Source organism: Nicotiana tabacum, chromosome 15, assembly GCF_000715075.1.
Source record: "Nicotiana tabacum cultivar K326 chromosome 15, ASM71507v2, whole genome shotgun sequence".
NCBI classification, from domain to species: domain Eukaryota; kingdom Viridiplantae; phylum Streptophyta; class Magnoliopsida; order Solanales; family Solanaceae; genus Nicotiana; species Nicotiana tabacum.
In genome coordinates this window covers 89417356-89442040 of record NC_134094.1, presented here as the reverse complement: position 1 = coordinate 89442040, position 24685 = coordinate 89417356, and the positions used below count along the sequence as shown (strand labels likewise).

General features: G+C 34.0%; 4 protein-coding genes across 6 annotated transcripts; 2 read left to right on the top strand and 2 right to left on the bottom strand.

Annotated features, from left to right (window-relative positions):
* Positions 1 to 475: 475 nt before the first annotated feature.
* LOC107780048 (uncharacterized) lies at positions 476 to 1313 on the bottom strand. The gene is made up of 2 exons (XM_016600568.2): positions 870 to 1313; positions 476 to 724 (listed from the first exon to the last, which is right to left on the bottom strand). The coding sequence occupies exons 1-2, from the start codon at positions 1311 to 1313 to the stop codon at positions 476 to 478; spliced, it is 693 nt and encodes a 230-aa protein (XP_016456054.2).
* Positions 1314 to 1418: 105 nt separating this feature from the next.
* Positions 1419 to 3013, bottom strand: LOC142169721 (uncharacterized). The gene is made up of 4 exons (XM_075231623.1): positions 2812 to 3013; positions 2279 to 2546; positions 1595 to 2127; positions 1419 to 1480 (listed from the first exon to the last, which is right to left on the bottom strand). The coding sequence occupies exons 1-4, from the start codon at positions 3011 to 3013 to the stop codon at positions 1419 to 1421; spliced, it is 1065 nt and encodes a 354-aa protein (XP_075087724.1).
* A 1661-nt stretch (positions 3014 to 4674) lies between these two features.
* On the top strand, positions 4675 to 11422 carry LOC107780046 (UDP-galactose/UDP-glucose transporter 7). 3 transcript variants are annotated; one of them, XM_016600564.2, is made up of 8 exons: positions 4675 to 5086; positions 5386 to 5504; positions 6558 to 6663; positions 6764 to 7009; positions 10127 to 10237; positions 10339 to 10497; positions 10770 to 10913; positions 11063 to 11422. In XM_016600564.2, the coding sequence occupies exons 2-8, from the start codon at positions 5473 to 5475 to the stop codon at positions 11225 to 11227; spliced, it is 963 nt and encodes a 320-aa protein (XP_016456050.1). In that variant the 5' UTR covers positions 4675 to 5086; positions 5386 to 5472; the 3' UTR covers positions 11228 to 11422. The 3 variants fall into 3 exon arrangements, with proteins under 3 accessions (XP_016456050.1, XP_016456051.1, XP_016456052.1); XM_016600565.2 differs by having other exon boundaries at positions 4724 to 5111; XM_016600566.2 differs by having other exon boundaries at positions 4979 to 5115.
* Positions 11423 to 21074: 9652 nt separating this feature from the next.
* LOC107780047 (probable WRKY transcription factor 17) lies at positions 21075 to 22413 on the top strand (the record flags this gene model as incomplete). Its single annotated transcript, NM_001325294.1, is given in 4 exon segments — positions 21075 to 21083; positions 21086 to 21761; positions 21971 to 22096; positions 22190 to 22413. Coding segments are annotated over 3 exon segments (986 nt in total), but the record flags the coding sequence as incomplete, so codon positions are not given.
* Positions 22414 to 24685: the final 2272 nt, after the last annotated feature.

Here is a 24685-nt window from a genome sequence, read left to right as displayed (position 1 = left end):
AAAATACATAATCTATTCAATTTTAGCAGTGTTGTTAGGAAAAGCTTAAAACTAATAAATAAACCCAGTTTTTGAACAAAACAACTACAAACCAATTGCATTAAGAGTAGAATTCTGTTTACCAAACATTCATTATAGGAGACAATCTTTATTCAAATTAGCAACACAATTACACCACAACTATAATTCTCCATAACAGAACAAATACAACTGAATATGTCTTACAGGACAGATTATCATCAACAGTACTCAGTTAAAAAAATTCTTTATACTATATCAATTCTTATTTCCTTTTAGGAGTATTCCTACAAGATCTTTAGTTATGCCCTTCTTGTCCGTAGTTGCCACATGAAATCTTGTACTTCTTTGCATTTATTTTATCATATGGTTTGTATATTTATTTTTGAGGTCTCCATGGCTGCCTTTTCCCAGTAGGTAGCATTACAACTTCTTCTGCTATATGTTGTGGCACATTTCATTTGCTTTCATTAGGCAGTAGGTCTACTGGTATTTCATAAGTTTGCAGAAAGCTCTCCCTCATGTAATAAGGAGAACAATAGTTTTCATAAGACTCGTTTCTGTGCCTCAAAGTCGCCAAAGCATGTGGACAAGGAAGTTCATCAAGCTGAAATTGTCCACAATAACATCTCTTGTTTTGAAGGCAAATAATGAAGCATTTCACACCATCTATCACAGTATGGATGTAATCTGTTGAAGCCCTCACCTACAATTTCAATACAAACACACAACAAGTTGTCATCTACAAATAAAAGACAAAATAACTACAATTATATAACAACATATCTACATTATCAGTAGATATTTAGTTTGATGAAATAAATGATCTGATGTTATTGGCCAAAACTTACTCTCATCTTCTGCGATAATATCTTGTTGTCCTCCAACACATTGTTGTATTTTTTTTCAAGGTATGTGAACGTACCCTTTGCATTCAATAACTTTTCATTAGTCCAACGTTCAAGAAGAGTCCTCACGTACTCTAATAGTTCAACTACGGGCAGCTCTCTTGCATCTTTGGTTACTGCATTCAAGGACTCTGCAATGTTTGATGTCATCGTCCATGTTCTTTTCACCGTAATATGTAACCGAGACCATCTGTGATAGCCAATATCGTATAGGTATGCTTTAACACGTGTATCGATATCTTCAATCTTTGACATTCTTTCATTAAATTCATCAAGCGTGTATGATCGTGTCGTGGCAAAGTACAATTCGCTTAACTTTAGATGACCTTTCTTGAACTTTGACCTTATATTTGTCCAATTATGCCACATGCAAGCATAATGTGCCATGCCGGTATAAACAGTAGATGTTGCCTTCAATATACTCTCATTCCGATCCGAAACAACACACATATTTGGTTTTTCACTATATGCATGTTTGAATTCCTCAAAAAATCACCTCCATGATGCGTCATTTTCTGAATCAACAACGGCATATGCTAGTGGTAATATGCTACCTATCACATAGGTAGAAAAAAGAAATTCAATTTCAGTAATAAAACTTGAAAATATAAAAAATACAGCCTCAAAAATAACTTTATTACAATATTTTTACAATTAATCTACATTACATGCTGCATCTATTGTGCTAGCTGTTAGCATGATTCCCCTATATGCCGACTTCAAAAAGGTGCCATTAGCTACTATAACTGGCCTACGATGTTCCCAACCCTTGATGGACGTACTAAGAGTAATAAATGCATACAAGAAATAGTCATATTCAATTTTCTGCAATTTCACTACCGACCCCAGATAAGTCTTCTCCAAAATATACAAATAATTCGGCAAGTGACTGCAGGAATCAGCAGGATGACCTCTCAAAAACTCCAAAGCCTTTTCCTTTGCTCTCCAAGCTTGCATGTATGTTAAGTTCACACCATGTTCCGACAACATGTCAATTTGTATGTCTTTTGGTGTGTATATTATCTTAGGATCTGCATATTTTGGCATCACCATGCTGCCAACTACCATGGCAGTAGCTTGCGTTATATATATGTGTTGTCTATCAAAGGGCATGTGTGCAATCTTGAACAATGCTGATTCATTTATGCCGGTGAAATTGAAGTACCACGTACAATTGTCCCCAATACATACGAGCCAATAGCTACAGAATAAAAATAATTAAAAAAATATTATGCAAATTGTAGCTACAGAATACGAAGTTGTTTATGCACAACAAATTGTTTTAAATAATTTATATACATAAAAACTACAACTTATACACAATATGAATTTGACAAATAAAATATTCCTACCTTCTTGCATTAGACCTTTTCACCCTAAATTGAAGCTTATTCATGATAGAATAATGCTTCATTGCACTGACAATTATTTGCTTGTCTTGGTAAACTTGACCTACTTCAATTACATTCTGCGTATGTTCTGTTATGATGATACTTTCATATTCCATAATTGCCGGAGATGTTGGCATATCAATCAACTTCACTGTTCCTGATACTTCTCCAATTATGTTACAATTGCTTGACAATTGTGCCACGTTAGTATTACGATAATCAGAAGTATCTGCACTCAATTAAAAGTATAGTAATTCAGACCTCTGTATATTCAAGTGTTCAGTATTTGACAGAATACTTGTAGATACTTTGTTCTGTGATCACATTTTTATTTTTTTAGACCTTAAGTATTGTGTAACAGTTACACTTCAATTGTATTTAGAGACATAACAGCTGAACTACATTTGTTATGTAGTATAGTTGTAGATAATTTATCGTAAAATTGTAGAATACTTGAATTTGAAAAACACCAGCACTGGAAAAACAGAGCAAACCTGCAATTGTGCTCGCATTAGACATACTGCATTCCAAATCGAAATCACATATTGTTATACACAACAGATACATTCCTAAGTTTTTATTTTTCTTTTTAGTCTCCATATACACTCGAACTCCCATATCGTTCTGAATTTTCATTGGAGGACAACGTTCGTTGACAGTATATTTGATTTCAATAATTTTTGCAGAGGTATCCATCATTAGATGCTCTGCAATTGCGGAATTCAATTGACTATAATTCGAATCTTCATTGACTATAATTCCGTCAACATCAAAATCTTTGTATCTGCTAACGCTATCCCACCGACCATTGAGCTCATAATCATCAATTTTGACATGATGTCGCGAAATTCAATTCAATTATAGCTAATTATTTTCTTCAGAACTTTTTTTTTTGAGTTTGTTGACTTGTTTATGGAAAACCAGAGGAAATCTGCGTAATAGAAGGATTCTACAGATATGTTGCCTTGATTATGGTGCGATGATAACCAGAGAAAATTCCCGTAATAGAAGCATTCTCAGATATGTTTGCCTTCATTATGGTGCGAGGATTGCGTCTAAAATTTCTAACTGAAATATAAGCTATCCCAAAAACGCACGTCTAAATAAGGAAGTCTATCGCAAAAAGGAGTCTAATTTAAACAAATGTATATTTTTTGTTGCTAAAACGTGTTTAGGTCGGGTAAATTTCAAAATTGGGACATTTTTGATAATAAGGTTTCAAATAGTGTATAGGAACGAAAAAATACCATGAGTTTCAGAATGCTTTTGGATGAATTCCTGTCAATTTTGCATATTCTTTCTTTTATGATTTGTTTTCTTAACTGGCTAAAAAATATTCTTCCATTGTTGCATATTTTAATGCGAGGTGCTTTGTTTTTTCTTTTTCTTTTTTTAAGAAATATATATATTTTCCCAACCATTGTTTCATCGCATTATCTCACTCTGTCTATTTCTTCCATGTTTTTTCCTCTTTTATACTTACGTTTTAAGTAATATAAGTAATAAGAATTAACCAAGTGGAGTATATTTCAAGGAACCTAATAAACAAGGGAATAAGAAATTAAAGAAACTTGGTCTTGTCATCAACAAGTTAATTGGTTTTCGTTCAAATTTACATTTTAGAATATTTAGTGAAAGTTGAATAATTACTTTATCAAAGATAGTCATTTGATAATTTTTCTGCAATTAAAGTATAAGCTATATGATGTTATGTGCCATTAACCTCCTGAAGTTTATAAGGATTCAAACTATATACTTAAAAAATATTAAAAAAAATTTATACTATTTGTGCTATTTAATAATTATTGCAAAAATAAGTGAGTTTCATGTAAGATAAAGTCAAATAATATAAGGTGGTTGTTTTATATGTTAGTTATGCGAGGATTATTTATGCGAGATTAATAATAAAGGTATTGTTATGCGGTGATTAATAGTAAGATATTGTTATACATGATCAATTTACTTTGAAACAAAATATATAGGCTGGTCCTAAATTTGCCGTAATATTTCATTTGGACACCTCTACGCTATTTCACCTATACAAAATTAATTAAATATTATATTATTATGAGGTCAATCAAAAAATTTATTATCTTATGCAAAATTTTGTATTGGAATTAATTATTCGTATATCATTCACCAGTTTAACCTACTACAACAATAATAATAACTCAATAAAATCTCATAAGTAAAATATGAGAGGATAGTATAGACTCAAATTTTAACCCTACTCGTACAAGTAGATAAATTGTTTCCAAAAAGTTGTCGACTCAAAAAGAAACTATAGAAGTTAGCCAAATAATAATATCCACCAATTTACCTCATGCTTATTAAAAAAAGAAAAGTGCAAGATAAATGTGGGGAAAAAAAGCGCGTAAGAAGTCGATCCCCAACGCAAATTCCGGCACCTTTCTTTTTTTACCTTCGCGTCGGCGATGAACATGGCCTATGGTCATGCCCATCTAACCCACCTACCCACACATTGAACCCAAAAAAAAAGAAAATTGACTACCCATTTTTTAATGGAGGAAAATGAAAAGATCAATTTTTTTTCTTTTCACGCCAAATTCCAAGTTGCGTCCGCTTTCACACTCTCCACACTCCACAGTGTTGCCCTTCAACGTGTCTTTCCCTTTCTCTTGATCCAACAAAACCCATTTCCCAATTCCTATATACTTCACACAAATTTCACTACATATTATGTAATCACAAGAATTTTAGCTTATTTACATTTCAAGACTTGTAATTCAAACAAGAAACAAAAAGCAGGTTATTTGATTTGCTATTTGGGAAAGTGGGTATTGTGCTTTGTGTTTTATCTTTATCTGGGCCTTTTTTTTTTTTTTTTTTAATTTGCTGCTTCAATTACAGGAATTTCCATTAATTTTTTAGCAAAAGATTTAATCTTGAATTAATATAGCTATCTTTGAGATCAAATTAAGAAATCTCATGCATTAGTATTGAAATTAGGAGATTATTAGTTTTCAGATTTGGAGTGCATGTTATACTTTTTGGCTTTTTATCACAATATGGGTGTTTTCTTTTTTAATTTCTTGCTTTAATTGCAGGATTATTTTTAATAAAGGACTGCTAATGAAGTAAGTTCAAGGCTGTATTTAAGGTTCAAAGAATTTCCTTTTTGTTTGTGGGACAACATGGAAATTATGGATACAAGTCCATATTTGAGGTACATTTACTTTCAATTCCATTTTTCTCACTGAATGAGCTGAATGAAATGTATTAGTTTGGCTCTGTGAACATTTTTCTGATTTTCAGTTGGTTCCGTGCAAGTAAATTATGGTTTCTCTAAAAATTCCATTGTCAATAAGTCTTTATCTCCTAGTTGAATCTTTAGCTTCACTGAAATTTAGAGGCTGATAAAGCACATAGGCGGATCCAGAATTTGAACTTTATGGGTTCAAGTTCCAGATTCTATTCACAACCCATTTGATTTATTGGGCTCGGAATCTATTTTTTATACTATTTTAGTGATCTTTAAACAAACATATAGGGTAGGATCTGAAGACTCTGACCCAAAGCTACTGGGTTTGGACGGACCCATAACTAATGCACTAGGTCCCCCTATGATAAAGAAGCACTTCTGTTGAAGTAAGCTACACCTCTTGAGGACTAGAGAATGCGGCAAAAATTTCATAGACCTGTTTAAGTTTCTGAAAAAAATAAGAAAAGAACGGAATATCATTTATTTTAGTTCATTGAGTGACACATTTCTTCTCCACTCTACCACTATTCCCAAAGCTTAGGGTTTTGAGAGAGTCATCTTTCAACCCCCTAACAAAAATGCATGATAGGCTCGTACAACTTTATTAAGTGAAAGGCTAGTGAAATGGGAGTATTTATATGGAGGCAAACATGTCCTTGCTTCCTTTTAGAAAGCAAAATATATTAGGAAAACTAAGTGGTCGGGGAATTAAGAGTAGTCCCATTCTACTCTTCGCGAACTTAGAACGACTATGGTACATTGGGTATTAAAACTTAGAAGTATATTATGATCATGTTGTTCGAAGTTATATCATTTTTATATGATAAATGCCGCTTCAAACCTCTCCTTCCGATACACCAACAGTGGCATTTTCCTCTCTTCCTTTCATGACTTGACAGTTGAACCCAGAACCTCTTAGTTGGAGGTAGAGTGTCTCATATACAAGATCAAAGTTATATCATTGTATATGTTCTCTAGGACTTTATTGACTAATAGAATGCATGTATTAAATTGTAGTTTATTTGCTGCATTATCCTATGGCATCACATCAATGGCTATGGTTTTCATCAACAAGGCAGTGATCATGCAATATGCACACTCTATGACTCTTCTCACAGTCCAGGTACAATTGCATGACTTATCAGTATGCTGAATACACACAACAGTAAGTATTGACTTGTGTTTCTTTTCTTCTTACCTTCTTTCTTCTACACTGTTATTAGCAATTAGCAACAGCTTTGCTCATACACTTCGGTAGAGTCATGGGATACACAAGGGACAGAGGATTAAATGCAGAGACTGCGAAGAAACTTTTCCCAGTTTCGTTGTTCTACAATGCAAATGTGGGTTTTGCTTTAGCAAGCTTGAAAGGAGTGAATATTCCTATGTATATTGCCATCAAAAGGCTTACACCACTTGCTGTACTAGTAGCTGGATTCTTTACCGGAAAGGGTAAACCTACAACTCAGGTTAGTGATCAAGATGTCCTGGGTATAATCATCGGAGGTTTCTGCTTGGTTTGGTGCGGCCAAGTATCACTGTTTTCTCTACTAATAGTGTATCTGTGTATGAGTATCTTCATTTTTAAGTGCTCTCACATTGCATGTTGCCATGATAGATCTGCAATTCTTTTGATGCTGTTATATGTCTTTTGGCCTATGTGTATACTGTAACATACTGTATTTTATTTGGAATTTGATAAAAGTTGCGCTCCGGTAGTGTGGAAACTTAAGGTTAGGATTTGCTTAAATAATTAGCCAGTATATGCCTTGGCAATATACTGAAATTCATAGGCTATCTCTAATTACGTAGTTACTTTTGTTTTTGTTTTCCCATGACTTCTACACAGAAGTTTGTGTACTTGTTACTATAAATTAGAGAATTAAATGTTACTAATACATATTTTAAACAACAATATTATGATTCTGCATTTTAGTTTTCCTTCATCTTTTGTTTTATGCCTTTTGGTTTCTTTTCTCCTTGTGAGGAAACTGAGTGGAAGGTTGATATGAAAAGTTTGTGGCTTTGGTGAATTTTGAAGCAAGTGAAAATCACATAGAGGTAACATTATTTCCTTAGTCTACTATGTAGTTGATATCACCCAAATTACCTTTTAAAAAGATAAGCCGTTTGTAAGATACCATGCTAAAAAGTCTGGTCGTGCCCACATGGAGTAGGGAAGATCCGAGTTAATTATTAGGTTCCTTCTAGTGAGACTAGGCCAAACGGTTGTGTTGGCTTTATACTTACAATTGACTAGTCTATCAACCGAAACAATTAGCTAATGCATATAGCGAAACACAGTTAAAAGATTAGCCTGGCGAAGTATCAGTTTGAGAAAAGCCTAGGACTATGGGTCCCCTTATGCTAACATAAATCATTAAACCCTTATCTAATCTCACTTAAGCCGGTATTGTTAACCTCGAATCTAATGTATTCGAATCACGAGCATCTCTAAGTGCCTAACGCAGTCTGCCTAATTCATTTTCTCACTGTTTACAAGGTAAAACTACTTAGCTTAGAGCAGAACGTGTTTGCCACTAGCTTGCTAGTGCACTAGCTTAGAGCAGAACGTGTTTGCCACTAGCTTGCTAGTGCACTTCTTCTACCCCCTTCTTTTAAGAGATACAAGGAACTTAGTGCGTCTCTGGTCTCCGACAAAGTAGTCACTGACATAGCTGGCAAATGAGGTAACTCTTTCCGGCCTTAGTGAAATAGGGTCCTAAAGGCTTTAACAGAAGTTGAAGGGTCCTAAATATGAATTGCATTCAATACAAAATCTGTAAATCAGCCTACATCGCGGATGGCCAAGAGGGCCTACTTGGAGATTTGGGATCTCAGCCTTTCCAACAAAGCTTGCTTAAAGCCGGCCTCCACACTTATGCTATATAGTTATCTGGGATCAGAATCCCCATTAAAGAAGACGAAGATTAGTTATGATTGATGAAATGGCGGGTCTGTTCAACAAGCCACTATCATAACTGAGCTAGTGTTTTTAAAAGCGAAAAGTGCAAATAGGGACAAGGTCCATGGGACTTGAGGCAAAAAATGAGAAATGAAAGCGCGCAGTTTACGAAAATTTGAAATTACTATACATATATGAATTTAGTACTATAATTATCAAATTGCAACTACAATAACTAATTTATTACATTATAAAAAAATGTAAAGGTGCCATACTCGTACTCCTCCCATTGGCCATGACAGTTGCTTCTCTGCAATAAATGTTTAGGGTGGGGTAAAGTGGACGCTCGTGTTGCAGCTAGAGAGCCGGATATTGGGGTAGGACACTACCGCACTTGGCATAAGAAGGGATATATATTAGCTGAAATCTCTTGTTAATTGTGAGTGATTGGAGCTACTGTTGTGAATCAATGTGGCTTTAACTTCTTTAAAATAGACAAAAGTGAAGAACATGATACAAGGAAGGGAGAATAGCGCTTAGGTCCAGCTACCACAAGGAAGGTTCTTAATTTGGATAAGTTGTATCACACATTTTAACAAATTCATTGGCTATTGAAACAAGGAAATACATTGGAATTAGGTAGGAGATAATCCTTAGCTTGGGTTAACATTACCGTCCGTCATATCTAAAAAGTATGAGTTTAGATCTTGAAGAAACTATCTTTCCTGCATGATACCTTTTTCGTCGGAATGCAACAATACTTTCAACAATGACTAGAACCTAAAACTTTAGATACATGTTACCATTTTGTATAATATACCATTCCAAGAGTTTCTTCTTGAGGAGGTTTTAGAAACTTCTTTGCACAGACCAAAGAATTTAGAAGAGAAGTTTGATGCTTCTCCTTGGGATTTGTTTTGGTAAACTTCACTATCTTAAAATTCTGGCACGTTCATTAAAAAAATGCAGTGCCACCAGCACCATTTTTCCAATGAATTAAGAAAACAATTGAGACCAAAGGCATCGCTATTGAGGTAGCTTCTTGGGACTAGAATTATTGTCATTTGTTTTCCTTTTCTCCTTTCTGAACTTGGAAACATTCTTGCACTTTGAGGGCCCATTACATTGATTACAGTGGGGCCACTATGTTTTCCGTTTTGACACGCCAACACCTTTACTTGCTCTTTAGACTTTGTATACCTGACACTGATGATGTCGTTTGTAATGGCATATTCTCTTCTTTTCCGCTTTCTAGTTGGCACTAGCTTATTTCCTTTTTTGTTTGTAGAGTTTTTTTTTTTCTTTTTGAATTTAAAACTCGAGCCCCACATGTGGGATTACACTGGGTTTGTTTTTGTTGTTGATGATGAAATTAAAACTCGAGCATTACCTTCAATTAATTCAAAGAACTGATACATGAAATTTTGTGAAATTTTTCCTTTGACTGATATACCAATTTGGCATCTGTAGAAGAGAATTTCCATTTACTGACTATGATGGCCTACCAATTAATCACCCATCAAGTTTTTGCTGACCAATTTACTAAGTGCCACCACCTCTATTTTTGTATATTTTCTGTGTAGTTAGATATTTTTTGTGTCAATGATTAAAATAAAAAATAAAAAAAGGATTAAGGTTGGTATATAACCCTACAGTAATAGGACTTTCTATCTTATTTCAGGTAACACTTTCTGTTATACTTACTGCTGCTGGAGTTCTTATCGCGGCACTTGGAGATTTTTCCTTTGATCTTTTTGGATACAGTTTGGCCTTTATTTCTGTTTTCTTCCAGGTCTCACCTTGTTTTTATCATTTAGTGCTTTTGTTGCATGTATAATCTCATTTATTTGAGATTAAATGCGTCTTAGTTACTTGCCCTTGTTTCATTTTCAGACCATGTACCTTGTGTTGGTGGAGAAATCAGGAGCAGAGGATGGGCTTTCATCAATTGAGATCATGTTTTACAACAGCTTTTTGTCTTTGCCATTTCTGTTATTCCTTATCATAGCCACAGGAGAATTTCCAAATTCTTTATCTATTTTATTTGCAAAGGTTAGGTTCTTTGCTATATTCAGAATAATCAATTATCGTCCTTTATTTGTACCTTGACGCAAATGAGTTGGTAGTTAATGCTTGAGTCTCGCTGGGAGAACTAAAGGGAGATAATACATGGAAAATTACGTATCAAAAGTTCATAATTAGAATGACCAATGAAGCTAGAATGAACAATCGGAGACCAGGAATCAGATTGCAACTCTAGATTGTTTCTGAATGCTTAATTGAAATTTTGTGGTTCTAAAACTGGTTTTTTCCCCCATGAACAGAGTAGTTCAATATCATTTCTTGCGATTCTTATTCTTTCATTGGTGATGGGCATTGTCTTGAACTACACAATGTTCTTGTGTACCATCGTCAACTCAGCTTTAACTACCACGATTGTTGGAGTCCTCAAGGGAGTTGGATCTACGGTATGTTGTCTACAGCCTCAATTTTCCTTTTATTTCTTCAAGTCAGAGAGTAAAGTTCTTGGCAAATTGTTTTGTTGATCCTATATAGTATGTTTCACTTCAAAATTTTCCTTGTTCATTAAAAGCACTAACGGTGCTTCCCTATTCAGACACTTGGATTTGTCATGTTGGGAGGAGTAGAAGTACATGCTTTGAATGTCACTGGTTTGGTGATCAACACAGCCGGTGGTGTGTGGTATTCATTTGCCAAATACCAACAGAAGAAGAGCAAGTTACCCAAGATAATGTCTGATATTGAAAGTCATCGTAAATAAAGGTTCCAGAGAGTTCAATTTCTTTTTTTCGTTTTGTCTCTCCTTCACAAGTTGAGAATAGAAAACTACAGTTGAATTCAGCATTAGTTTTTTCAAGGAAGTAAAGCATGTGTTATACAAGTGTAATCAATTAATATTATCTTGACCATGGACTTGCTGTCACACCTTAATATTGTAATCTTTTGTGTTCATTCATACTGTTGTTGGCTTATGTGCTATATTTCGCGACTAGCGAATCCTACCCAGTATTAGAATTGGATCAAATATTTCCTTGGTTTCCCAGAAGGGTTTTTGGGTTCTTCTTATCATTTTTGGTTTGTGAAGAAATGACAATATTTAGCAAAAGAAAATAGGAAATGGAGAGAATGTTTTAGGGCATTTGTACTGAAGAGTGGCAGATTCATGTTTCCTGAGTAACTACAGAAATCACTTGCTTTAATTTTTTTTAAGACAAACATGGTAAACACGGACTACTTTAATTAAAAGGAATAAGAAATATACTGAAGCAAACAAATGAATGGACGAAAACATGAAAGTATAACATAGATATACCATCATTTATAAAGTCCATTTGGACTAGGATGACATACAATAATTTACCTCAAACCATTTACAAAAATCAGTAGTTGACATCATTAAATTACAATAAAATAAAATTTCGACTCTTCCGTATAATGTCGACTTCATTAATTACTATAAAATGAAATTACGACTCTTCTGTATAATGTCATTTTTCACTCAAATTCATTTATTTAGCACATGAAATAAGGTTGAATAATTATATTATCACCCTCTCCTATCTCTAACTTTTGGTTCAAGGCATCTTTTACCTTGTACCAATTCAAGACCGCAAGTTCATATTAGAATTTGGATTATTAGTTTTAATTGGTAATTTTTTGATTGAACAAACTTATTACGTACTTTATAATTCTCGTTGAGGCCATAAATTATCCTATAGAATATGTTAAAGAATGGGGAATCTGACATAATAATGGTTAAGGGGAGATTAAGGGAAGATAAATGTATTAAGAAAATGAAAAAGCAGCCGATTGTCACTATCTAAGTAGTAGAATAGTCATACTCTATTCGTGTTAAACAAAACATGAAATTAGGAAAAGACTCCTAACTCTATTGAAAATGACCAAAGACTTATTGTTCAAGGTGACCATAAAGACTTGACAAAAGAAAAACAATCACTCACTGTATACGCGCAGGAAAAGATCGTTTTCCAACATACTCGTATTTCATTTGGCATTGTTGTTTGTCAAAGATTTATAGACCATAGTCATAATCATAGACTCATTCTATGTTCTAACGTTAGTCACTTCAAACAAAGTTGGTCATATCAATTGTTAAAGCTTCGTTCCATTGACTTTGTTTGAATTAATCATAGACTCATTCTATGTTCTAACGTTAGTCACTTCAAACAAAGTTGGTCATATCAATTGTTAAAGCTTCGTTCCATTGTTAAAGTATTTTTTTTTTATTTGTTTGAACTTTGACGGACAATTATCCGATAGCTGTCTTGGTACGCAAGTTAACACGAACACTATGTAATAACAAATATATACTACTACATATTTGCAGAATATTATTGGCGCAACAGCCGACATGGTTGATTACTCTAGATATAAATAAAGTCAAGGTCAACTCCTATTGGTGAATCTCAGAATCTCCACCGTCAAATCTCACCTCTTGTAATCCGACGGTCAAGAAGTTAGGAGAAGCTGTTACCGGCTATAGCCGGTTGACAAAAGCCAGTCAACGAGTAGGCAAAAAGCTATACGTTTCCATATGGTTTCCACTTGGTGTCAGCTTTATTTAACAAATGTCAATGTAGCTTCGTGAATTTGTTTTTTAATTGGAGAAATACAAAGAAGTCAATCGTTTAAAGATTTTATTCTCTTATTCGATACCTAATATATTACCTTTGATACCTATTATAAATACAAGAGGTGACTTAAAAAAGAAGATGGTCCAATGTACGAGATATTTTGCATTATTTATATATGAGTTTCGAAAAATTATGGTATTCAAGAAGTTATGATATAGTCTATCGTAAAACAAGTATTAACGGTAAATTCCATATTCAAACTCATTATCCTTAAATCACACAAATACCATTTTACCATTACTTCAACACTTGACTTAATTACATCTTTATATTCTCTCGTGTATTATCTTGTTTAGTCACTGATCCTATGAAGATTTCCCAAGTGGGGTAAAAAGGAGTGCAGAGCATAAGAAGGGAAAAAGCAAAAACCGGTGATGATAACTTTTAGTATTTGTATTGGATGCCAGCAAGCCTTATTTTTATCTTTTGAATTTTTTATTTTATTTTCTCTATCAACATATTGGCAATTGTGCTGACATACTTTGTATAAAAGATATGCTTCCCACCCACATAAGTTGAGTTAGAGCGATAAGTACTCTTTTATCATTAATTAAAAGTTTTGAGTTTGAATTCGTCTTTGTTAGGGAGCGTTTTAACCATAAATATGAGATTTTCCAGCGCGAACCCGGATTTAATCGGGTCCCAATAAGAATACCGGACGTCGGGTAGGAAATAAAAAAAAAAAATGCTTCTCAGTTGTCTATTTATCCGTCATTTAATTCTTTAGATTGATTTTGCATCAAAGTAATCTAGTTCGACAAATTTAACTCTCAAATTATTAAAAAAATTAGAGAATTTAGCTTATTGCAACTTGGTCCAACCGAAAGTATATTAGCAAGCTAACGACTTCATTGGCTACTTCTCCATAAATTGGTGGCTTTCTATCGTAAAAGGCATGATGAAATACAATGTAGGAAGTGATAAGTCGCCCAATTTGTTAAATTATAGCGATCTCTTCAATTGTATATAATGAGATAATAATTCAATCGGCTTTATTCATATTGGAATAATAACACCAATGGTTGGTTCATATTTTTATATGGCCTAACGTTTTTTTTCTCTAATTTTGGTCCAAATACAACTACTTTTATAGTGCCCGCGAAACTTTTTCCTGCTCGTTTTAGAACAACATGTCATGGCATTTCTGGGGCTATCTGTAAAGTTGGTGCAGTTATTGGATCAGTAGGTTTTTTATGGGCTTCTCGTAATAAAAAAGAAGATGATTATACTAAAGGGGGACAGCCTCGTTAATACTTTTAGCTGGAGTTTGTCTAGTGGGAATGATCGTTACATATTTCTTTTTACCTCAGAGACAATGGGAAAATCACTCGAGGAAAATGAGAATATTATCAGTGAACATCATCAAAGAGAATTTACTGCTGGTACGGTTTAAAGATTAATTTAAATATTCTCCTAATCTTGGTTTGTTAAGTTAAACGTTTGTTGTCTTGTTTTCTACTTTGAGTTTTCACATATGTACATGTTAGTGCATAGACTTGACGTGAGTGTACTTCAGCACCATATATGTATAGGGAATGAAGAGATTTTCGGTCTATCTTGACCCAACTCATCTCGGTCCATCTAAAGTTGGACGGACTTTTAGCCCAAATTGATCCATGAGTAGCTTTGTTAAAATACCTTTAAAATATTTTTTTTGTTTGATATGTTATATATGACCATAACAAAAGAAAAAAAATATTATTTAGTAATTAAATAATTCATAAGAAAATAACTCATATTAACTAAAATTTGGTAAGGGTTGGGCAGGTAAGAGTATGACCTAAATTTAGTTTATCTTGACCCAACTCATCTCATCTCAGCTCAAGTAACTTTTAAACGGGTAAATAACTCACCTATTTATTAATGCAGCGTATTTTGACCTGCTTAAAATCCGCCCAACTCAGCTCATTTAATACCCCTCGGTACATCATCCCTCAAAAATAAAACGGAGAAGAAAAAGGAGCAAACGAAAAGGAGAGGAAGGAGGAAAAGGGCAACCTTGGCTTAGTAAGGAGAAATTAGAATCTAGAACAACAAACACACAGTATAAACTATTTAAAACAGGGTGAAGAATCAAACGCGCTATGGGGTCAAGTCTCAAGTAAATCCTATACCCAGTTTTTTATGCCCCTAGCTCGTTAGTCAACAGAAGGAAATGGACCAACTAAAGTATTCTCTTGGACTTAGAAATTGAAAAGAGAAAGTTTGGGTTGATTATTAATTAGTAAGAAAAAAAATGCCAAGGGCCACAAAAACATGAAATGTTCGCTTACTAGACAATTTCTACACCATTATAGTTCTCTAAAGTATAACCATATAGTATTTCGTACCTACTAACCTCACTAATTTAGATTCACATTGCATAGGACCAATTAAAAGAAAATACTTCATGCCAAGGATTTCTTCATTTTTAAAGCTCAAACCCGAGATATATGATTGTGAGAGAAGAAATTTCATTCATTCCACCACATTCCTTGGTGGTATCGAAACTTAACAAAAATGGACCTTGGACCTAACTCAATCTCATCAAAAATTAGCTCAAAGGATGAAGATTATCCAAGCTATATAAAGAGTCCAAGGAACCCATTCATATCCGATGTGGGATTCCATATCACCCCACATGTCTATCTTGGGGCTCAACATCGGGGGCCTTGCTCTGATACCATGATAAATGAACTCCAGACCTAACTCAACCCCAAAAGTTAACTCAAAGGGTGAAGATTTTTTAAGCTATACAAAGATCCCAAGGAATCCATTCATCCCCGATATGGGATTCCATAGGTATGTTCGTAAAAGAAAAATTAGTCTTAGAAGGTGAATAATGTGGCAGTATTTCAAAGCTATTATAGACAAATGGCTTATTTTGTCCATATGTCCTACAAATAACAAAGAGTGGCAATTGATACCATGTTCCGGCAAGATACATGCAACATTTTTGACAACTAAGCTTGACAAATAGCAAGAAAAGCTTTCACCATGTTGCCTATAAAAGGGACTTCCTTCAGCAATCCAATTAAGAAGAAATATCTATTCTTTCATTTACTTTTACGCCTCTCTTCTTTCTTTGTTGTGTACTATTAAATGTTAGTTGTTTCCTTTCTTATTGCTGGGTTTGTAATTTAATTTTGCTGATTCCTGTATCCTCTTAAATAGAGGTAGGCTTGTTTAATCCTGAAAAAATAATTTACATTGCTGAAATAGTTTCTTAGGATAGTGCCCAACACGTCTCAAGCTAATTCATGTATCTGTTTTATAAATAATATTATTGCGGTATTATTGTTATTTTCTGTATTATTTCCCTACAATCTAAGAAACTATAGAAAACAACACTGATGCTGAAAATATTACTAATACTACCAATATTTGTGCTACCTCCGCAGCTCCAGTCCCAGTTGCACTATCATATGCCAGGCCATTTTTGGATGTGTCAAATATTGAAATGTTTGCCAATGAAAATTTTAAGCGTTGACAAGAACGCATTTTCTCACTGCTTGATGTCCATGTTGTTGCACATGAACTGCTGCATCCACAACCTAGTGCAGGCTAATAATAAAATAGTGAAATCATGGTAACATGCCAACAAGGTATGCCGTCATACTATATTACAAACTATTTTTAATGAACTGTTTGACGTGTATTGCAGTTATAAGGAAGCAAAAGCTATATGTGAAGTCTTAATTAAAAAATTCACTGTTAAAGAAGCTATAAAATAAAAATTTATAGTAGAAAAATTTTATCAGTGACAGATGAGAGATCATAAAGAGATGAACGTGCAAATCAATGAATATCAATTTGTCATGGTTAATTGAATAACATCTTTGCACTTAAATTTCCTTCTGCTTTCATCTCTCTGATTTTTTTCAAAAACTCTATCATCTCCTACTAAATCTTCCAAGAATTCTGGTCTTCTCTTCCGTGGAGGTCCGAAGAGGAGTAAAGACAAGAAAGTTAATGTTGATGATGATCCTCCTATGGTGAGCACCATCATACCTAAACATCTTAACACCGCCTACGACTTCCAAGAGAAGTTCCCCACTTCAAACCCCTCAAACTTGGGCTGTTGGTAAATATCATTCTTCTATTTACCCTTCCAGTATTCCTGTTGTAAAGGAGGACCGTGACTGTCACATCCTAAATATCATTGCTTCTGACCTGGTGGAATGGGTAACTTTCACTAAGAAGGGTTTTGCGTACATTTATACGTACCCCTTCACTTTGGGCCCATTCTCATTAAACGGAGGATTTGACCCCATGATCTTGGAATTCTGCCACCGATATCAAGTCTACTTGGCACAAGTAGGCCCCTTTGTGTGGCGAGCGATAGCTAGTCTGCAGCGACTGTGGTTGGAAACGAGGGAGCGCCTAACCTTGGCACATATGATGAACATCTACTCCCCTAAAACCTTTCGTGGGGAGGGGGGTAATAAACTTCAGCAAGCGTGGCCGCCATGCTTTGCTTACCATCATGGATGATGACAATCACCGTGGATGGATGTAGCTTGTCGTTATTGCTACCAGGGATATCGCATTTTGAACCATTTCGGAATCAATTCTAGTGCTGCACTCGATTTGAATGGCAATTGGGTGTACTTCTTCAAGTCTGGGCCCTTCAACACTGGTTGTGCGCTCGAAATTTGGTCCATTCGAGCGTGAAACTCTTTCGCGTGTTGATCCATCCACTCGTTCAATTCCCTTATGTATCTCATGAGTTTGATTTGGAAGGGATCATTGTCGTTGTCGTTACCGGATCTGCTGTTGATCTCCCGGCTCCGTTAAAGCCGACCTCACTATCAACTCTTTGAGCTGTTGTATTTGCGGGAGCACCGGGAGAAACATGGCCTCTTCCATTCGCGTTGTTAGAAGCGCATGACATTGCGTGCTTTAGTTCTGTCATGACCTGGTCTTGCCTTGAGAGATGGCCTATGATGGCCTTTTGATGCTCTCTCAAGATCCTTATTGTTTCCACAACGTGCTTGTTCTCAGCGCATCAGGAGTTGTCTCCCGCACACGTCGGGAATATTGCCCTTCATGGACCGGAGTTGCTACGTGTCCTTCGTTATGGGTATCACTGATTGAATCCTCATGTTGAGGCAGATTTTCGTGTACCTCAACATTGTGTGTGATGTTGACGTCATTAGCTGCCATTTTTTTTTAATTTTACTATGAAACAAAGAATCAAACAAGTTAGTAATAGACGCAAGGATCAACTCAATTACGCATCTGTCTAAGCCCCACGGCAGGCGCCAAACTGTTTACCCGTAAAATGGTACGGTTGAATTTGTTGCATGATTTATAGACAAGCGAACTAATTTAATCTAAAATTGATAAATAAATTAAATGGAAAATAAGACTTAGCGTTAAAATAAAAAGAAATAACAAGTTTAGCTCCAGGAGCAATGCTTCAGAGGACAACAGTATGTGCAGTATTAGACAGAAAGTAAAGTTGTATTATTAGCTTGAGAATAGAATATAGCATAAATTTTGCGAGAGATTTTGTTTTCTATAATGGTTGTTGAAGTCCCTATTTATAGTTATACGTAAGGAACAAGATCTTATGATCAAACCCATCTTAAATGACAATAATGTGGGCCATTGATGAATATGTAACGGCAGGTCATGAATGCCAAAATTCTCTGCAATGACTGCATATTTAATATTGAGGAATATTTTCATTAAATGCTCTGGTGACAAACATTCGTTTGCTTCCGTTGACTGCGTTCCCTTTGGGATTGACCCGATACCAATCGAAGTTGTTGCCCTCGATGTTGGTTTTTCACTCCCTTCATCTTCCGTCTGTCTCTGACTCCACGTATCATGTAATCATTCGATCATTTAATATAAATCAATTTCACCCAATACACTGATCCAGAGTCTCCTCCTGAAAGTTTGTGTTTGAGGTGCTCTATAGGTGTATAATGATGGTTTGTTATCAATGGTAATTCAGTGTTACCAAAAGAAAAAAAGAGTTTGATTATGTTCGTATCAACCTGCCAATCCGTATGTCTTTGTTTAACTTGCTCTACTTTGGTCAGGTAAGCATGTTACATTTTGGCATATTGAATTTGACACCCACTCTCAAGTTTTAACTAAACGCACCCTCATTTCCTCAGTACTCCTTATTTAGGGGTGTTTACGGTTTGATTTGATTTAATTTTACTTAAAAGAAAATTAAATCAACTATAATGATTTTTTGTTTTTCTATTTGTGAAATATAAATTCAATCAATTTGATGTATTAAAGTTATGAAAAGTTAACCATGAGTTAATGAGTTCAACAAAATTAGTAAACAGATAAACCTGCAATCTAACATAGATGTGCTTATGTGGCAAAAAGAAATGTGATACATGATAATTATTCATTTTTTGTTTCTCTAACAAAAATCTTAAATTCATGAGAGCCTTCAAACTTACCCAAATTTTAATAATTAAGAAGAATACAAAACTCAATATGAAGCACAATTATATTATCTCAAAATCCAGAAAGAATATGGCTTAGCAAATATGGTCATGTGAACATAGAAGAGCAAAAGATCAAAATATTTAAATTTTACATTTAATAAGAAAGTGACAGACATATTAGAATTAATCATTTACTGTACCCAGAAAAGGATTATCTATAATAATTACATCAAACAGTACATCTCGAGTAAGGATCAGAAATATGTTTTAAAAATTCATTAGAGAAAAAAAGTAAAGTTTTAAACATATACACTGACTTTTATATGTCGATTTAATTTATATATTGGTTTGAGTAGCCCCTTTTGAGTTAAATTACTAAATCAAGCTAAACCAAATACACCCCAACTTTTAAGTCATTTTAATTCAATTTCAGTTTGGTTCGATTGTTTGATTTTTCATCAACACACTTACGGCCTTAACCCCTTTATCTTTTTCATTTTGGTTAAAGTTTCACCAAAAAATAAAGGGAAATTAATGGTAATGTTCATGTGGCAAAAATAATTACATGAAAATACTCATTTTTAAAAATATTATAATTCATATATATATTTAGGAAAAAATATTTACAAAATACTCAGCACGTATATACGCTATATACCCTCATATAGAATTTACATGTTATATACTTTATATAACAATGTCATTCAACTATTCTTATTGTTATTATACCTTAGAATTATAAAAATTGTATTTGACGAGCATACCAGCGGCGAAGCCACATGATCATAAGGGTGGTCAACTGACCATTCTTCGTCGAAAAATTGCACTGTGTACATAGGTAAAATATTACGTTTTAGAGGTATATAACACATATTGAACACCCTTTGTCGGAAATTTTTTTCACTTCTTTTAAATTTGAACACCTTTGATAAAATTTCTACCTTCGTCACTGGAACATACAAAATTATATTACTGTGTAATTTTTTGATGGCGAATTTTGTAAATGGGTACATACGAGTATTTTTTAACACTGCCTGGATCATCCCGTAAAAATTCCACAAAACAAATAGCTATAGATCCTAGGAAAAAATAATTCTGGGTGGAGATATATAATCTGCATTATATATTTATGCAATCTTGGTTGGGATTACCACAATTTGCATTATGTTTAGATAACCCATATATTAATACAACACAATCCCCTTATTTGTCTTTTTTCTTACCAGCTATAGATCTTCTCAACTTCCCCCCACCCCTAATCCCAACCCACCCCAACAAATTCATTCAAAACAATACATAAAAAGATATGCATACTACTTTGTACTCCCAGCTAACAGAGTTGTACCCTCAAAGTAATGGTTTTCTCTTTAGTGGGGCCTAAAAATTCTGCTACCAGCAAAGAAAGAGAGACTTTTATTTTGTCTTTTTGTTTCATCACATAGAAATTATCAAATGATCTCAGCCGTTAGATGAAAACATTTGACTCTTACCTGTTCACTCGGTCATCCTTTTTCCTTATATATAATCCCCTCTTCTTATCTTTCTTCATCAAAACATCTCCAAAAATGGCAGTTGATTTTATTGGGTTTTCGAAAATGAATGAGCAATTAGCTCTTCAAGAAGCTGCTTCAGCCGGTTTAAAATCTATGGAACATTTGATCCGGTTGGTTTCTCATCAACAACAGCAGCAGCCGGTTCAGCTCGATTGCCGTGAGATAACTGACTTCACTCTTTCGAAATTTAAGAAGGTTGTTTCTATTTTGGACCGGACCGGTCATGCTCGGTTCCGCCGTGGTCCGGTTCAGGTTCATCCTGATAATTTTACTTCTCTGTCTCTTTCTCCGTCAAATCAGCAGCTGTTAAACTTAGCTCCGGCGAAAGAGACACCTCCACCACCGTCAGTGTCGCTGCCGTTAACGGCGTTGACGCTTGACTTTACGAAGCCAAACGTTGACCGTCCGACGGGAAATTCTAATGCTATTGTTGCTGTGAAGTCAAAGGAGACTTTCTGTATATCTACGCCGATGGCGACTTCGGCGAACTCGTCATCGTTCATGTCGTCGATTACCGGCGAAGGAAGTGTATCAAACGGAAAACAAGGTTCGTCAGTATTTTTGCCTCCGGCACCGTCTGTTTCCGCTGGTAAACCTCCAATCTCTGGTAAAAGATGCCGCGAGCACGAGCCCTCCGAAGATATCTCCGGCAAATCCAACGGCTCCGGCAAGTGTCACTGCAAAAAGAGGTCAGTTGAGCACTTTACTTATTCTTTTCCTCGCGCGTCGTCTCAAAGTAGCGCGGCGTACTTTGGATTCCTTTTTTTTCCTCCGTCTTTGTTGACTTCAATCACACTTACGTTTCTTCAACTCCCGTTACAGCTACGTTTTCTAAAAGAATGATTAAAATTTTTAGACATTTTAATTAATCATTTTCTTTTTGTTTTATTTTAAACAGGAAATCTCGTGTAAAGAAAGTTGTAAGAATCCCAGCGATAAGTTCGAGAATCGCCGATATACCAGGAGACGAGTATTCGTGGAGAAAGTACGGGCAGAAGCCGATCAAGGGTTCACCATACCCACGGTAATTACCTGCACCATCAATCACAGCCGTTTATTTTTAAATCATGAAATGACGGATCAGATCTGATGTAAAATTTGTTTTTTTTTCTCTCAGGGGATATTATAAGTGTAGCAGCGTAAGAGGATGTCCAGCGAGGAAACACGTGGAAAGGGCAATGGATGATCCTGCTATGCTGATTGTGACTTATGAAGGGGAACATCGACATACGATAGGCGCAATGCAGGAGAACAATACTCAAATGATGGTGTTTGGGTCAACGGAAGAGAGGAGGGAGTGAAATGAAAGCTAGATTTAGAGTTTTAGGGGTATTTTTGTAGTTTCGGGCTAGTGGAGGGGTGGAATTGACATTGGACAAAGAGTTAAAAGGTTAAAGCAGTAGTGAGTTGTAGTTGTAGGGGCTGGATTTGTATGTAAATTTGGGAAGATTTTAGGGGCAGAAATAGAAAAGGAAATGTTTAATTTGTTGGAATTTTTTACCCTTTTCAATGTCATCCGATATTTGGTACTTGTGAGTTGTGTGCAATTAAATTTTGACTAATTCGATTTCAGGCGACAAAAAATTATTTAAAGATAAAACGTCTCTATTAAAAAGTAAAATGCTCTCTATTAAGTTCTTTTTTGTTCGGAACTGAAACGTTTGCTTACAAATGTTGACTGAACTTTTATCGAGATTTGTCATCTATGATCTTTCTTCTTCCAAGAGTCTTGTCTTTATTTTAAATTCAAAATAAAGAAAAGAAAATGAATAAATATTACTTAAGGGGGAAGTCAAAAAGGTAGTGCAATGAATGGGGTAGGAATATAGATTCGATCCAATTCTTTATTGTTCTTCACACATGGTTTGACGTTAGAGGGAAGGCGACTCTCTTATTATTATTTTAAATTTAAATAAATTGACAAAGTTGAGGTCTCTACTCATCACCAACTAGCAAGATTTCTTGAAGGATTGTGTAAATTAATTAATGAAGTAAAAAATGCTATCCTATATATTAGATGTTAAATATTAGTGTGCAGACCTTTTAATAAATTTTTGTTCATAGATTACTACAATTGAAAGATGGAATAATATTTCTAAGGACTTTTCTCAAGCAAAAAAGGGAAGAGTTAAAAAAACTAAAAATGTATATGGGAGATATCATGATAGAATAAAAATCTAACCTTGAAATCTTTATAAGTTAGGAAGATTTATTTATGTTATAGTTTTAAGTGTGTGGCTATAATACGTGTGTCAATTTTTATTCCCTATGAGCCGTATTAAACATTTTTAATTCCTTACATTACTCCCTTTCACAAGAAAAAAAAAAGGTGTTTGGTTAAAATACTTGATTGAGTTTTGATGTTCTAATCGAGCCTAAAGAATATTAAGATGATATTCAAAATGATATTAGAATCTTGAGGCTGCTATTAGAATTTGCATTTGTTCACAAGGATTACTTTTATGTAGTGTTTAACTCCCTTATTCTCTACAATATCATACAATATACTTCTTTCATTTCATTTCATCTGGTGGTAAAGACTTGATGCATAAACCAAAAATATCCCTAGAAATTATGGTCTTTAACTCTGTAAGCATTTAAATTTTATCGAATTTAAATCGATAAAATAATGCGGATTATATTTTAAATATATTAGTCCAAATAAATTTATTGGGCTAATATAATTTGATTAGTTATATAAGTCCAGCATATATGGATTAAATAAATAAGAAAACTTTATACGGTATATCCCTCTAAAGAACTCTTAACACTATATACTTCAGTTATAACATTACATGCAGTACACATTAATTAATTACTTCACATATTCAATTAGTCAAAGGGCAATAACTATCTAACAAATTTGTCGCCTAAATTAAAGGAAATTATATATACGAAGCAAATCCAAAATCTTACTACATCCATTTTAAACTTGGACATAAAATTAAAGAATATAAAAATATTATCCATTAATTTTTTTTATTTTTAATTATGGGAACCTTTGTCCTTATTTTCTTGTATACAATAAAAAATTATACAGTAAACTAGTCATTGTATACTATTAAAGTATGTTAATATTTCAAGTAAAATAATATATACACAATAAATTAAAGAAAAGTATGTTTGATTTGAATACTGTATTCCAAATTAGAATATTGCGCTATATTTAGTTGAATATTGTATTTTAAATTAAAATATTGTGGTATATTTGGTTTGAATACTGTATTCCAAATTAGAATATTGTGATATATTTGATTTTGAATATTGTATTCTTTATTAGAATATTATGGTATAATGGTTTGAATACTATATTCTTCATTAATCTATTGTAATTTGTTACGTTTAATTTGGTTTGGATAATATATCCCACATTAATTAGAATATTATGACATGTTTGATTTGAATATTGTATTTTTTATTAGAATATTGTGGTGTATATATTAGTTTGAATACTAATATATTCTATTTTTTTTTGTTTAGATATTGTATCCCAAATTAAAATATTTTTACGTTATTTTAACTTTTCTTTCGATTACATAGATAGAAGAGAAAAACAAAAAAGATGAAACACTTTATCTGACAAATAAATGATAAAGAGGTAATGTCTTGTACA

What these genes read in the sequence shown, in the direction of transcription:
- LOC107780048 (XM_016600568.2), bottom strand. Translation starts at nt 1,313, where the DNA reads ATGGCACATTATGCTTGCATGTGGCATAATTGGACAAATATAAGGTCA. An exon ending in TATTATCGCAGAAGATGAGA is followed by an intron (nt 725 to 869) that starts GTAAGTTTTGGC and finishes TTGAAATTGTAG; the next exon opens with GTGAGGGCTTCAACAGATTA.
- LOC142169721 (XM_075231623.1), bottom strand. Translation starts at nt 3,013, where the DNA reads ATGGATACCTCTGCAAAAATTATTGAAATCAAATATACTGTCAACGAA. An exon ending in AAAAGGTCTAATGCAAGAAG is followed by an intron (nt 2,128 to 2,278) that starts GTAGGAATATTT and finishes TTTATTCTGTAG; the next exon opens with CTATTGGCTCGTATGTATTG. An exon ending in TAGCACAATAGATGCAGCAT is followed by an intron (nt 1,481 to 1,594) that starts GTAATGTAGATT and finishes CCTATGTGATAG; the next exon opens with GTAGCATATTACCACTAGCA.
- LOC107780046 (XM_016600564.2), top strand. Translation starts at nt 5,473, where the DNA reads ATGGAAATTATGGATACAAGTCCATATTTGAG. An exon ending in TGACTCTTCTCACAGTCCAG is followed by an intron (nt 6,664 to 6,763) that starts GTACAATTGCAT and finishes CACTGTTATTAG; the next exon opens with CAATTAGCAACAGCTTTGCT. An exon ending in TCAAGGGAGTTGGATCTACG is followed by an intron (nt 10,914 to 11,062) that starts GTATGTTGTCTA and finishes TTCCCTATTCAG; the next exon opens with ACACTTGGATTTGTCATGTT.